Genomic DNA, 13,255 nt, shown 5'->3' with positions numbered 1-13,255 from the left:
AGAACGTGCCTGGCTCATTGCAGGGACCTTAAAAAATGATAACTGATTATATTCCAACTTTCAAGCATAGGAGAAGACTAAGGATAACACCAAGGTTCATACTGAGTACAGAATATTTCAGTCTCCCATGTGATATCATCAGTCAGATATTCCAAAGTAATTAACACGGAATATTGCATTCCTTTGGCAAAATCCTACTGGGCATGTACCTTCTGCCAGGTAGCCATGTATGCACTGGGGAGACAGTGAAGACAACTGACAAAGTCCCAGCCTCCTGGGGTTTATATTCTCTTGGGAGAGACACAATAAAACAAGTAAATGTGGATGTGAGATGGGGGTAGGTGCTAAAGAGGGGAAGTAAAGTGGGGTGAGAAAGCTCAGCGGTACTCAAGCGTCAGGTGATTTTATGCAGGGTGGCCGGGGGAGTCCTCATAGAGAAGGGGGAGGACCAGCCATGCAGATATTGGAGGGAAGGCATTCCAGGCTGGGCGGACAGCCGTTGTAAGTGTCCTGAGGCACAAAATTCTTGGCATGTGCACAGAACAACAGCTGGAGCGCAGAAACAGGACAGGTGTCAGGAGATACAGTCAGAGGGAGGAGGGGGCCATTTCCAGGAGGCGTTCTGAGAGCATGGTAAGGGTTCTGGTTCTTTTCTGAGCGAGATGGGGTGCCACTAATGGATTTTTGCAGAGCAATGAGGGGATCTAATTTTTTTTTTTTTAAATCATTCTGGTTGCTGTGCCAAGACTAGGGTGTGCGTGGGTACTAGGCAAGGGTGGAAGGAGGGAGACCAGGTGGGAGAGGGATGCAATAATCTAGAGGCCGGAACACTAGCCTGGCCCTGGATAGAAATGGTAGAGGTGGCAAGGGAGGGCCAGACTCTGGTTGTGCTTTGAAGGTCACATTGGTAGAGTGTGCTGTTGGAGGACACTATTGCTTAAGTCAAGTTGGGTGGGCTATCTGAGAGGGAAATCCCAAGGCTAGGGGCCCATGCACACAAGGGCACTAAAAACAGGTGTTGCTCTTCTTACAATGTTAAAAAATTCAATGATTTGTCTATAGGGCTTAGGAGTTCATCTGTTTATTATTAAAAGTGTGGCTCCTGGACCAGCAGCACAATATTGCCTAGGAGTTTGCAGAAATGCAGACTCTCTGGCCTTTCTCAGTTCGAGTCAGAATCTGCATTTTTAGCAAGATCCCCAGATGACTTAAATATACACTAAAGTTTGAGAGCACTCACCTAATTTGAACCATTTGGGGAACTGTTCAAAAATGCAGTCCCCCACCGTAGAAAAATTAAGGTAGAATCTCTGGGAATGAGGCCCAGGCATCTTTACCAAAGTCCCCAAGTTGTCCTGGTGTGTAGCCTGGGTTAGAATCCCAGATCCAACTCTTCGTTCCTGGAACATTTCCTCTGCACTACTAGGCTTATGGGGAAGTTTCCTCAGAAGCCCATCTCTAAAGAGACAGCCAGATCTAGGGTAGCATGAAGGTATGTAATTAGAATAATCCAATGTTCTAATTTATTGGGGGCAGTCTCAACATAATTATTAGTGCCTCCTTTCACTCTCAAGTGTATCCTGGTTTAGATGAGAAATCATGTTCTCCCAATGTAACACAAAATGGCTCCGTACTTAACATTTCTGGATGATAAAGTCCTCGTAAGAACAAGTAGAACAAAATGGCCGCCAGCTCTTGGTTGGACAGATGAATTCCTTATATGACTCCTGGTGCTTAGATATTGGTCCTTAAAGTAGTCTATATACAGCGTATCAGAAATACATCAATTCCCGTCAACTGTAAGGAGGGTTGGGGAAAACTGGTCTCAATCCAAAACTTGGGGTAGCATAGGGTACGGTCAACTGTTGATGATCCACAAGTTGATTATCAGGATATGCTTATCCAGCCCTTAAAAAAAACTTCTCCTTCCTTTTCCCTTTGGGTTTTTATTGTTTGTGGAGCTACTCCACCCTCAGGTTCAAAGGGAAGAAGAGAGAAGGTAAATAAAAAGTTAATTGAGCACTCCCACTAATAAGCTTGGTGGGAAAGAAAGTGGAAAATAATGGGGCTGTTTCTGGTCACCTGTGAACTTAAATCCTCTTGGCTCATCCCTTTTTCCAAATGATTACCAGCTGGTTTGACGTCTTATTGAAAGCCTACTGATTGCCGGTAAAATTACCCTTGCATTTTCAAAACTATGTGATCTTCCAGAAATAGGCCTTGGAGGCTTTCCTTCCTGATTAACCAAGGACACAGAGCAAGGGCAAGGCAAGCACCTTGTCCTTTCCCCAGTGCCCCTCATCTTCCCCTTCTCCTCACCACCCATTCCTAGAGGTAGGTGGATAGAATTCTTTAAAAATATTTTTTGAGGTAATTAAATTATTTTAAATCACTTAAAATAAATACCATAGTAACTGTTGTGAAAAAATACCCAAATAAATCTACAGGCAGGAGAAGGGACTCTTGAGCATACAGACTACACCACAGATTTTCCTAGCTGCATCCCTGGGATGGTTACAGATGCTTTTTTGAGGCAACCACAGTATTAATGTTTAAAACATGTTCTGTTTCCATGTGTTTAAAATGTCTGCACTGAAGGGTCCATTGATAGATGAGTGGATAAAGAAGATGTGGTACATACACACACACACACACACACACACACACACGAATATTACTCAGCCATAAAAAAAATGAAATCTTGCCATTGGCAATGGCACATAGGGAGCTAGAAAGTACCATGCTACATGAATTAAGTCAGTCAGAGAAAGACAAATATCGTATGGTTTCACTCATATGTAAAATTTAAGAAACAAAACAAAGCAGCAAAGGTACCACAAAAAAAAGAGAGAGAGAGAGAGAGAGAGAGGCAAACCAAGAAATAGACTTTTAACTATAAAGACAGATTGCTGGGTTGCCAGAAGGTAGGGGGTGGGGGAAATGGGTGACGGGGCTGAAGGAGATCGCTTGTGATGAGCCCCATGGATTGTACACTGAAACTAATACCACACTGTGCTAACTAACGGGAAATAACAACTTTAACAAAGATGCATGAACAAGAAACTATCCGTGCAAAGTAACAATAACCAGATGCTGGGAAGCCAGTGGAAGAAAACTCTCTAGTCCTTTCGCTATTAACCGGAATGTAGGTGGCTACTGAGTTAAGGCAGGTAAAACACGAGTACCTGCTGAACTGGACAAGTTGATCCATGGAATCCCTAGACATTCTAGAGGCATATTACTGGGGGTCTGAGCATGGGCGGAGGGGGGGGTATCTGTTTCTTTTCCTGGGCTGCAAATCGGAACAAGCTAGAACACGGCAGGAGGTGTCTTCAGCAGAGGAAGCAGTACAGCTGGTCTTGGCCCATCAGGCCGCAGATCAGTAATAACCTAAGGAGCATGCCTTATTTGGGACCTCTGTTGATGGCTGACTAAAGGCATTTCCTTCTAGAGCTCCTCAAAGGCAGAAGCTGGGGTCCTCAGAGGCAACACTGTCAGGAGACCTCAAACAGACAAACTTAAGTGCCTGGATGTGGTTCAGCAGTGTTGGGACGGTGAGTCTGCTCAGAATCTTCTTCCTCTTCCTTACGGGTGTCCATGACTTTTCAAACCTTAGTCTAAACTACACCCTGACTTGCATGCGTTATGGAATAGGGCTTCTGTCGGTGAGCCAATGATATCAGGTATTTTAATAAGGAGTTCTATTTTAAGGTGAAATTTTGGGCTGGATCCTGAGCTAAATATGGTGAGCCCTCCCCACCCCCACCCCAGCCAGGTTTGGGAAAACCCTGACTCAGGATTAAAAAGGGAAGGCAGATTATTGATCAGAAGAACAACATCAACAAAAGGAGTCCCCAACCATTCAAAATGGCAAACTCTGGGGGCACCTGGGCGGCTCAGTGGGTTAAAGCCTCTGCTTTCAGCTCGGGTCATGATCCCAGGGTCCTGGGATAGAGCCCCGCATAGGGATCTCTGCTCCGCAGAGAGCCTGCTTCCTCCTCCTGCCTCTCTTGCCTACTTATAATCTCTATCTGTCGAATAAATAAATGAAATCTTAAAAAAAAAAAATGGCAAACTCGGGGAACCACAGACATGGAAAAGAAATAGTACTGGCCACTGACTCAAGCATTATGATGTTTTCTTTACCCACAGACTGAAGCGTGTACTTCACACACAGCCCTCTAGCAGCAGGCCTATGGAGGTTTTCAGCATCAAAGGAAGCGCTGGGGGTGTGGGGGGGGGGATGGTGCCCCTTGGCTTTGGTGGAACATCTCAGAGAGAGACTCACTTGGGCACAGGATTGTTTCCGCACATGTCTAAAGGCCTAGGCGTCACACTCCTGCGGTCAGTGTGGAAGGTAAATACAAATAAGCAAATATTGTAACTGGTTAGCCTGTGCAAATAGGGAAAAGAATGTTGAGAAAAAATAGCCTTGAGTCAGAGTGAGTCAGACTTGGTGAGGCCAGGAATGTCATTCCTCACCCTGTATGTAGCTCTGGGTTTTTAGGCCCTTGTTTTAATCTCTTTTCCCAACATAAGAAGTAGACGGACAGGGTTTATATGGAAAGAGAGGGTAAGTCTCCAGTTCTTGCATGATTTGGTACCATCTTGGGTGAAATGTACTCACAGCAAATTATGTTGGCAGGGCGTGGCCTGTCTTTGCATGGACAGCCTGTGACCCTGACAGGGAATGCCTGGGGCAGTATACTAGCTTCATACTCTCAGCTCTCAGCCTCCAGAGCCCCTCCTTCCCCATCTTAGATGATCTGCCCCCAAACAGATCTGGTTCCGTCGTGAGCTGTGGGGATCTATGGCACCATATCTCTCAAGTTCTTTGAGACTCTCCCAAGAAAGATACCATTTTAAGAAAAACGCACTAAACCACTAACGAAGAAAGAAGACCCTTTCTGGTCTCATTTTAGGGCATAACTTTGGCAAATGATCATTGGAAATTTGGAGTAACTCTAAAATGAAAAGTAGAGAGATTTTCTTTGCTTCTCTACTTCTCTGCGAAGGAAGTGTTGCAGAAACCAGTGGTTTCATCTCAAGGAAACAGCTCATCCAGGACTCTGCTTCCATACCCAGAGTGACATAAAGACCAAGGGGGTGAGGGACAGCGAGCAGTGTAGCTGGAAGTATCCAATGTTGTGGTAGGTCCTTTCTGCTATTAATTAAGGGTGCCTGCAGCTTCAATGAATATAAGAGTGGAGATGCTTACGGTTGGGCTATTTATGATTTTTTCTGAGCTCTTCATTAGCTCTACTGTTGACAACATGAAGGGGCTTTGCCAAACACAGGGTGGCCCAGCTTGGCTCGTCTAGCTTAGCCCCCCTTAACTTTAAATGCAGGCCAGCCCTCACCCCTCTTCTTAAGAGAAACTGTGCTCTGCAGCGATCTCAGACAGGAGGCATCCACACCCGCACCTCAAGGTCACGATCCAAACACCTGGAGTTGGCCAAACACCTAGAGATTCATTATTTACACACGCAGAGTCAAGGCTCTGAGGAGTTGGACCAGCTTGACTCTAACTAAAAATTTCTCTACACAACGTAGTGTTTCTTGATGTCATCCCAATTTAACAAACTGCAGAACAATCAAGAAAGGCAAGGCATCTGGGAAATGCTGGTCTACACTCATCAGAGACTAAAGCCCCAATTTTCTGTTCCAAACACTGTCAGGAACGACTGGAATTTGCCTGGAGTTACTTACCGTCAGCTTGTCCTTCAGCGAGATCTATCCATCTAGAAAGTAAAATCACCCAGACTAAAGGCCCCCAAGAGCTCCCTAAATTTTCCAGGAGTGATGAGACACATGGTGCTGAGGGTACCTGGGGCTCCTGGTCGTGACCGCTGGGGTCCCTCTCGTAGCTCTCCGCATACAGTCTGATGGTGGCCCTCACGCCGCTAGAGGAACTGAGCCGGAAGATGAGCCGAGACGCATCTGAGAAAATGATCCTCAGGCCCTGAGACCAAGAACAGCCAGAAGAGATCAGTGAATCACGGGAGACACGGGTAGAAACAATTAATACCTACATGTGGTTAATGTCGGGGGAGACTTAGGGGCATAACTACAAACAGATGCTTGAGTTCCTTTGGTCGGGAGTTGTGGGAGCCAGAAAGAGGCAGAGGGACATGGAGGGGATGATATTTAATAAATGTCCCTGGGCCCAAAGTTCGTCCCTTAGAAACTGCTAGATGCGGTGGGAAGAGGCAATTTGTCTATTACAGTAAAGCCAACGGCCTGTGTTCAGCCCACCCCGCGTGCTACTAGGCTTTGCTTTAAGTTCATCTCTTTTGATTTTTCCCTTTTGCCCACATTCCCCTTGGTAGCACCCGAAGCCTATAGTGATGTGGTCAGGTCTGGAGCCTCAGCTGGGTCCTGTGGTTCCTGCGCACAAACTCATCTCTCTGGCTCTGTCCTTTCTTTTTACTCTCTGACCTGGCTACCAGGATGGCATGGGGGGCAGAGCTGAAGCACGATTAATCTGCTCTGGGCTCAGAATGCTTCCCTCTTCCATGCCTCTGTTTTCATTAGTGCAGGGATATTTGAAAAATAGGACCGGAAGATCATATTGGAACATTTGTTGAAGGACATTTGTTTTCTTAAGACGACTGATAAAGCCCTTGTTATAAATAAGCATATCGGCAGGAGCCAGAGGATAGAAGAGGAGGAAACAAAATAATTAGTCTGGCTGCTTGTTATTTCTGAAAAAGGAGAAGTCTCAGGCAACTTGGACATCAGACATTTTCCCTAAGAAATTGGCCCTTGAAACGCATCTGGCCTGAAATCATGGTTGTTAAGAATAAGCTAGGATTAAAAATATACCTGACATATGAATTCAACTGCCAATCCCTGATCCTACGCCATATCTGCTGGGGTTGGAGGGAGGGTGGCGACCACTATGATTCCATCTGCATGGTTTTTTTTTTAAGTTTTTTTTTCTTCTTAATTTATTTGACAGACAGAAATCACAAGGAGGCAGAGAGGCAGGCAGAGAGAGAGCGGGGGAAGCAAACACCCCGCAGAGCAGAGAGCCCGATGTGGGGCTCGATCCCAAGACTCTGGGACCATGAGCCGAGTCGAAGGCAGAGGCTTAACCCAGTTAAGTTTTGTTGGCATATTTTGTCCCTGTCCCCAAACAACAGACTTAGCCTCATTTGGAGCAATTCACTGTTTGCCACGACGTGTGTGACAAAAAGGAGCCAGCTCCCTTTCTGGTAGCTCATCTCTCTTTGATAATAGCTTTGCAAACAGGGTGATACTAACCAGGATTCATTCGCTGAGCAAACACTCTAGAGTAGCTCCTGGGGACCCGGTCCTGGGCTAAGCCCTGGGGATGTGAAGAGAAAGACACCGCCCTTGCTCTCCATAAGCCTGGACTAGTCACCACAACCATAGTACAAGGAGGGGCAACCATCTTCCTAACCACCTGCAGCCGGAGGAGTGAATAGTTAGGACATTCCAAATGGAGTAAATGCCCCAATTCCCTACTACCTAGTAAGTGTTCTAGACCAAATTATGTTCAGACAACGAGGCCCCAAAGGTTCCACGACTGCATCCATGGTCATGTTTCTACAAACTCCTTTGAAGCTGTAATTTCTTTATAAGCTTGCACTCCCCTTGTCACCAAAAATGGGACACATGAGTAGACAACTAGTCGCTCAGGACTATGGGTTATGCCTAAGTTGGTTAAAGCAATATTTAAGGTCGAAGCCCTAAGTCCCCTGTTTTTATAGATTCCAAACCACTTGAGGCCCCCTCTTCTGATGACCACCCAAACTCAATCCTTTCCTGTAGCTCCCATAACACCATTAATGTAATTAGCCAATAATCCATTAATAACCCCAGAGTCTTATGTAGCCAGTGGGAAGTATTCAGAAACTCAGGCCATAACAAACCATCAACATATATTATCAACTCACAACAAAACTTTTATACAGTGAAATGATGTTACTTTTTTTTTTCCTTGGGGGTCGCCCTATCTTTGGCTGTTCTTTCAGAAGGCTGGTTGGAATCTACACCTGCTAGCCTGGAGTAGATTTTGCATTTGAAACGATGACAAAGGTGTGCATGAGGTACTGCTGACTGCCCAGGCTTCTCTCTTTCCTAAGGACCCAGCCATGAGATCTCGCCAGAGAACCCCTGTTGCCTCGTGAGACCTCCAAGTGGGGAATATCACTGTTCTCCTCCACATGGCGGGACAGAAGTTCTAGACTCAGCCCAGTTCTGGGCTGCAGTAACCCCAGATCCCTGTCTGCCCAGCGTCACTTTGATGTGGGAAGCTGCCCTGGCGTGCTTGGGTGTCTCCATGTTCTTTCAGCGAACTTATGAATGTGCATTCTGAACACAAGCCATGTCCTCTCCAGTATGCATCATCACCTACTTTCAGTTAAATTACGAGGCCAGAGTCATCACTGAACAAGACTTGCCAAGTTTCTCAATGTTCTGTGATTCCAACAAAAGCATACCCATCATACATTTTGCTTTTTTAAATTTGCAGCTTAAACCAGGGATTGGCAATATACTTTGTCAGCCAAATTGGACAGCCCACCTATTTGTATAAATCAGGTCTCCTTGGAACACATGCAGTCCTTTTGTATTCTCTAGGGCTGCTTTTGTGTTTAAACTGCAGAGCTGAATCGTTAGGACAGAGACTGTCTGGTCCACAGGGGCTAAAATATTGACCATCTTTTATAGAAAATGTTTGCTAACCTCTGATATAAACCACTACATTATCTACAAAGCAAAAAACTTACACTTCAGCTCTGCCCCTGAAAACTGTTTTATCCATGTGCCTTATCAAAACCCCAAGACAGAAAAAGTACGAAGGGTGTCCAATCTGTGTGTTTCCACAGGTATTCTAGCCATAGATTTATCTAATGTGTTTTGACTTGAATCAACTTACTTCTGACCGACTACTCATGACAAAAATGGATTTATTAAATTCATTTTCATTTCTCATCCTCTCTTTCCTTGCAAGGGTCTACAGGGTCCTGCCTCATAAAACTCATTTTTGCAGTCACTCTAGGAATATTCTTGGAGATTGTATAAAATTCCACATGAGACATTTCCTCAAGAGCCAAATGTTGGGAAAGCCTTCCCTTCCCTGAGGAACTGGTATTTTTTTGTCTTTCTGACAATAATAACTCACCATAGTTTCCTTTTCAATATGGCTGCCAGAACACTTAATGCCAAATTTGAGGTTCAGCCCAAGCGGATCCTTATGGCTTACATAACTATGAATTTTTCTTCTTCTGTTCTTGACTCTCCATTCTTATTTATATTTTCCCTAGTCTTGATTTCTGTTTCTTATTTACATCCTAACAACTTCATTATGCATGTTTTTGCTGCCACAAATCCTCCTGAAGAAACAAGGCCCAGCTAGAAATAACTAAAAGAAGTTCCCATCTCAGCCTTAACCCTAAAGAGGTGGAATTGCTGAAATAGGTCTTTGGGTCCTTCATCAAGCTTACAAGCTCTGGTAGGGCAAAGCCTTATGTTCCTTGTTCGCCATTTATCCCCACAGCCTAGAACAAGGGCTGGCACACAGTAGGCCCTTTGCAAACATTTCGGTGTATGTCACTAATTGTTTGACACCTGGGGTGAGCACCACTGGAGTGTCTCCTTCCACATTTAAGGAGGGATCACAGGCCAAATGAAAACCCACTTAGGGTCTCCATCGGTGAACCAGGATAAACATATTTACCTGGACGGGTAGTCATGAGTAATGCTGTATCTACTTAACCTTCGTTTTTAAGGGTCCAATTGGGGTCAAGACAATGGAGTTGAAACATGGTAGGTTCCTGTCCCCACTTGTGTGATGTTAGACAAATCATAAAGCCATGGATTGCAAAATTTGCTGCACACTGGAATCGGCTAGGGTCTTTCAAAAATATTGCTATCTGGCCCTTACTCTAGACACTGTAATTTAATTTGAATAAGTTATCACTTAGGCGCCGGGATAGCAAAAGCTCTCTGGGTGATCCTACTGCATAGTCGGATGTAGGTATGCCAGTAGGAGTCACTTTTGTCTGGGTCACCTGCCTCATCCATCAAGTGACTGACTAGAGCGCCCACCCATTTTCAGGAAGAGCCCTTTAAGATCTCCGGTTTCAGCTGTGTACTCCCAAGGGACCGGAATCTCAGGTGTGCTAATAAAACGTCTTGCTGCAGTGTCCTGAGAGCCTCCTAACGCCTTGCCAATAGCGGAACCATTACAAGAATCTCCCTTGAGCCATCTGACCCTAAGAACTTGCAGCACGATCTCCTCAGGGATTCCTAAAGCAACAGTGAAGGAATCTGTAGTCATAGCAACAACAGTGGCCAGAACATCCTGGATGACACAAAAGCTCAAAGAAGGGGAAGAGATGCCGTCTTCCATGTTAAGATCATGCTAATTACAGAGCAGGGTATCCAAGGGGCCCTGTCTGCACCAGCCCAGCATTTTCTTCCCATGAGTGCCTGTCGCTGAACGCCTCGGTGACAAGTGTGGGGGTTTGCCCACCTTCGCTTTGTTCCGGCACTGCTAAAGGGCTGGGCTTTCTTGCAAGTTTCTCCACCCCAGAATCTTCCAATGGGCTTCTAGGTACCACTAGAGCTTCTATTTTTCTCCCCACACTTGGCCCTCTTTGGTTTGCTTCTCATGGAGAGTCAAGTTTGGAAATGGTAAAGCGGTGGAATTCTGGCTTGGCTTATCAGCTAGTGGTCTTGAGCAAGTCACTTAAAGCTCTACAAGAACTTAGTTTCCTAAAAATGGATGAAAGACAAAACGGCCTGACTTCCTGGGTTGCTGTGAGCATCAGATCAGAGAATATATGTGAAGAGTGCTTTGAAAATTATAAATCAGTCTATAAATACTATTCTTATGTTAAGCTTTTAATGAAAATGGTACTATGCTCTTAGTCATCCGGGCTTCCAGACTTTGTAGAAGATTGCCAGATGAAGCTTGAATGGTGATGGCTTATGGCACGTTTATTTTTAAATTAGGCAGCATTAAGATTAATTTTATTTTAAGGACTGTGCCATGTTCTCTGAAATCACTACTAAACTCGCAGATCTGTTACCATTTATCTTCTCTATTCCTTCCACTGAATTGACTTCTTTGACCATAAAATGTCCCTTCTAAGTTGATCTGTTTAGACCATTAGGGTCCTGAAGCAAGGATCTCAGAGTCATCGGGGCCACTTCCTCCCTTCCCTGGAAAGAAAGGGGAAGTTAAATACTGCTTCAGGTAACCGCTGGTCAAGAGAGGAGCCGGAACTTTAGGTCTTCTGACCCCAGGCTTATACTTTGAGGTCGAAACACAAGGGATGGCTGAGCGCCACACACTGCTTCTCGTGACATATCCGAACAACATCTCGTAGGTTTCTTACCATCTCCCAAACGAGCACAGAGCCTTACGTAGAGCAAGTATTTGATAAATGCTGGATAAATAAATGTTGATTTTTTTTAAGCCCTCATGTAAATCAATGCAGAGAGATGTGCAAGTTGCTAAACACACACACAGAGCTGCCAGATGTTCGTTTGGAGATTACAGAACATGTTGGAGCCAGGCGGGGAAGGAGGAATTATACATTACCAACAGTTACTTGGCAGTATCCGACCCCGTCAAATAGGACGTAGGATGGATTCCAGGGGAAAAGAGCACATGGCCCTAAAAGCCAGGATAATGTCACATATACAGTCAGTTGGCCACACCAGGCACGTGAACCTGGAGACAAGACAGGCGTGGAAGAGAGAGACTCTAAGCCGAATTCACATGTTGTCTCTCATGGGGGATCCCAGAGATTCGTCTGGAAAGCCTCAAGGTGAAAATACTGCTGTGTAACATCTGAACCATATTTTGCAGAAGAAAGCATGCAGCTTCTAAAGCAGAAGATTTAGATTGGAGAGGCATCTCTCCCCATGAAGAAAATTGACTAGAATTACCCATTTTTCTTTGTTGAAGTCAGAATTAGCTGCAAGTGTGAGTTCAGAAGGGGTGGAGCAGGCAGCAGCTCATCCATACTGTGCCCTCGTAGAGATGACAAACAGGAAGACAAATTAGAGAAAAGCATCTCTCCTCTTGGCTGGCCTGGGGTTCAGCTTCTCCTTCCCCCACTAGCCCGGGGGCCTTTTTGCAGTGCACTAACTACACAGCCAGACCCAAGTGCCCAACTCTGGGGAGCAAATTCTCATCTAGTCTTTTTCACCACCAACCCAGCTCTCTTGGAGACCAATAATTGCAAATAGTTATTTGGGGGGGGAATCAAGGCCAGATGATTTCCTAAGTGCTCTTTTTAAACATATGCCCAGCAAAAACCACATTAGGTGATGAGAGTACTACTGGGAGAGAGAAGACCTCAAAATTATCCAGATTCCAACTATCAGATTTGGAACAATGGAACTAGGTCACACATGTTCCGTTTCCCCTCATCATTGGCCAAAATGGCTGCTGATCCCCGTTCACTCAACAGCAGCCTCCGTTCTGGGATATTTTGGAATCAGACAGACCTTACCCAGACAACAGAGGTAGCTTCCTCTCTCAGTTCCTGTGATAGTCCACAGTTTTTTTCCTTTTAATATTTATGTTTCCTGGTAACGGTTACCCTCCTAACTATACACAGAATTAGTAGTTCAGTAGGAAGTAATTATGATGTCATTCATTCCAGAATACTTAGATTCTTATCACACATCTTAGCAGGATTAGACTACCAGCATTTTAGAAGATCGCCCTAAAGCAATCAATTTATGTCAGGGGGAGGTGCTTTGTTATAACAAAATTCCAGTGAATCAGAAGCAAAGTAGTAAGAACTTACCAACTAATCAGAAACACTGTCTCCCTCTCCTTATCTCCTACTCAGCCAACAGGTCTTTATGAAGCAATGAATGTGTGTTTGGTCTTTGGAAGATGAATAGCAAAATCACAGGAAAAGTAGCTATTATTAAAAACATTTTTTTAAATACATGGTTTTCTTTTCTTTTCTTTTTAAGATTTATTTATTTATTTAAAAGACACACTGAGCAGCGCCTGGGTGGCTCAGTGGGTTAAAGCCTCTGCCTTCAGCTTAGGTCGTGATCCCAAGGTCCAGGGATCAAGCCCCACATCAAGCTCTCTGCTCAGAGGGGAGCCTGCCCCCCACCGCCCCCTGCCTGCTACTCTGCCAACTTGTGATCTGCTGCCAAATAAATAAATAAAAATCTTAAAAAAAAAAAAAAGTCTCACTAACAGAGGGAGAGAGGGAGAGAATCTATACAGACTCCCACTGGGGGCAGA

General features: G+C 44.9%; 1 protein-coding gene across 1 annotated transcript in view; it reads right to left on the bottom strand.

Annotated features, from left to right (window-relative positions):
• The window catches only part of LOC309846981 (phosphoglucomutase-like protein 5), an 80,999-nt gene that overhangs the window by 33,662 nt on the left and 34,082 nt on the right, over positions 1-13,255 (bottom strand). The window contains exon 5 of the mRNA XM_082696674.1: positions 5,828-5,962. Coding sequence (XP_082552800.1) covers positions 5,828-5,962 — 135 coding nt within the window. The remainder of the gene's footprint in view (positions 1-5,827; positions 5,963-13,255) is intronic.

This window comes from Mustela nivalis (genome assembly GCF_964662115.1).
Source record: "Mustela nivalis genome assembly, chromosome: 13".
Classification (NCBI taxonomy): Eukaryota; Metazoa; Chordata; class Mammalia; order Carnivora; family Mustelidae; genus Mustela; species Mustela nivalis.
The sequence above is the reverse complement of the archived record's forward strand: the minus strand, read 5'-3'. Positions and strand labels throughout refer to the sequence as shown.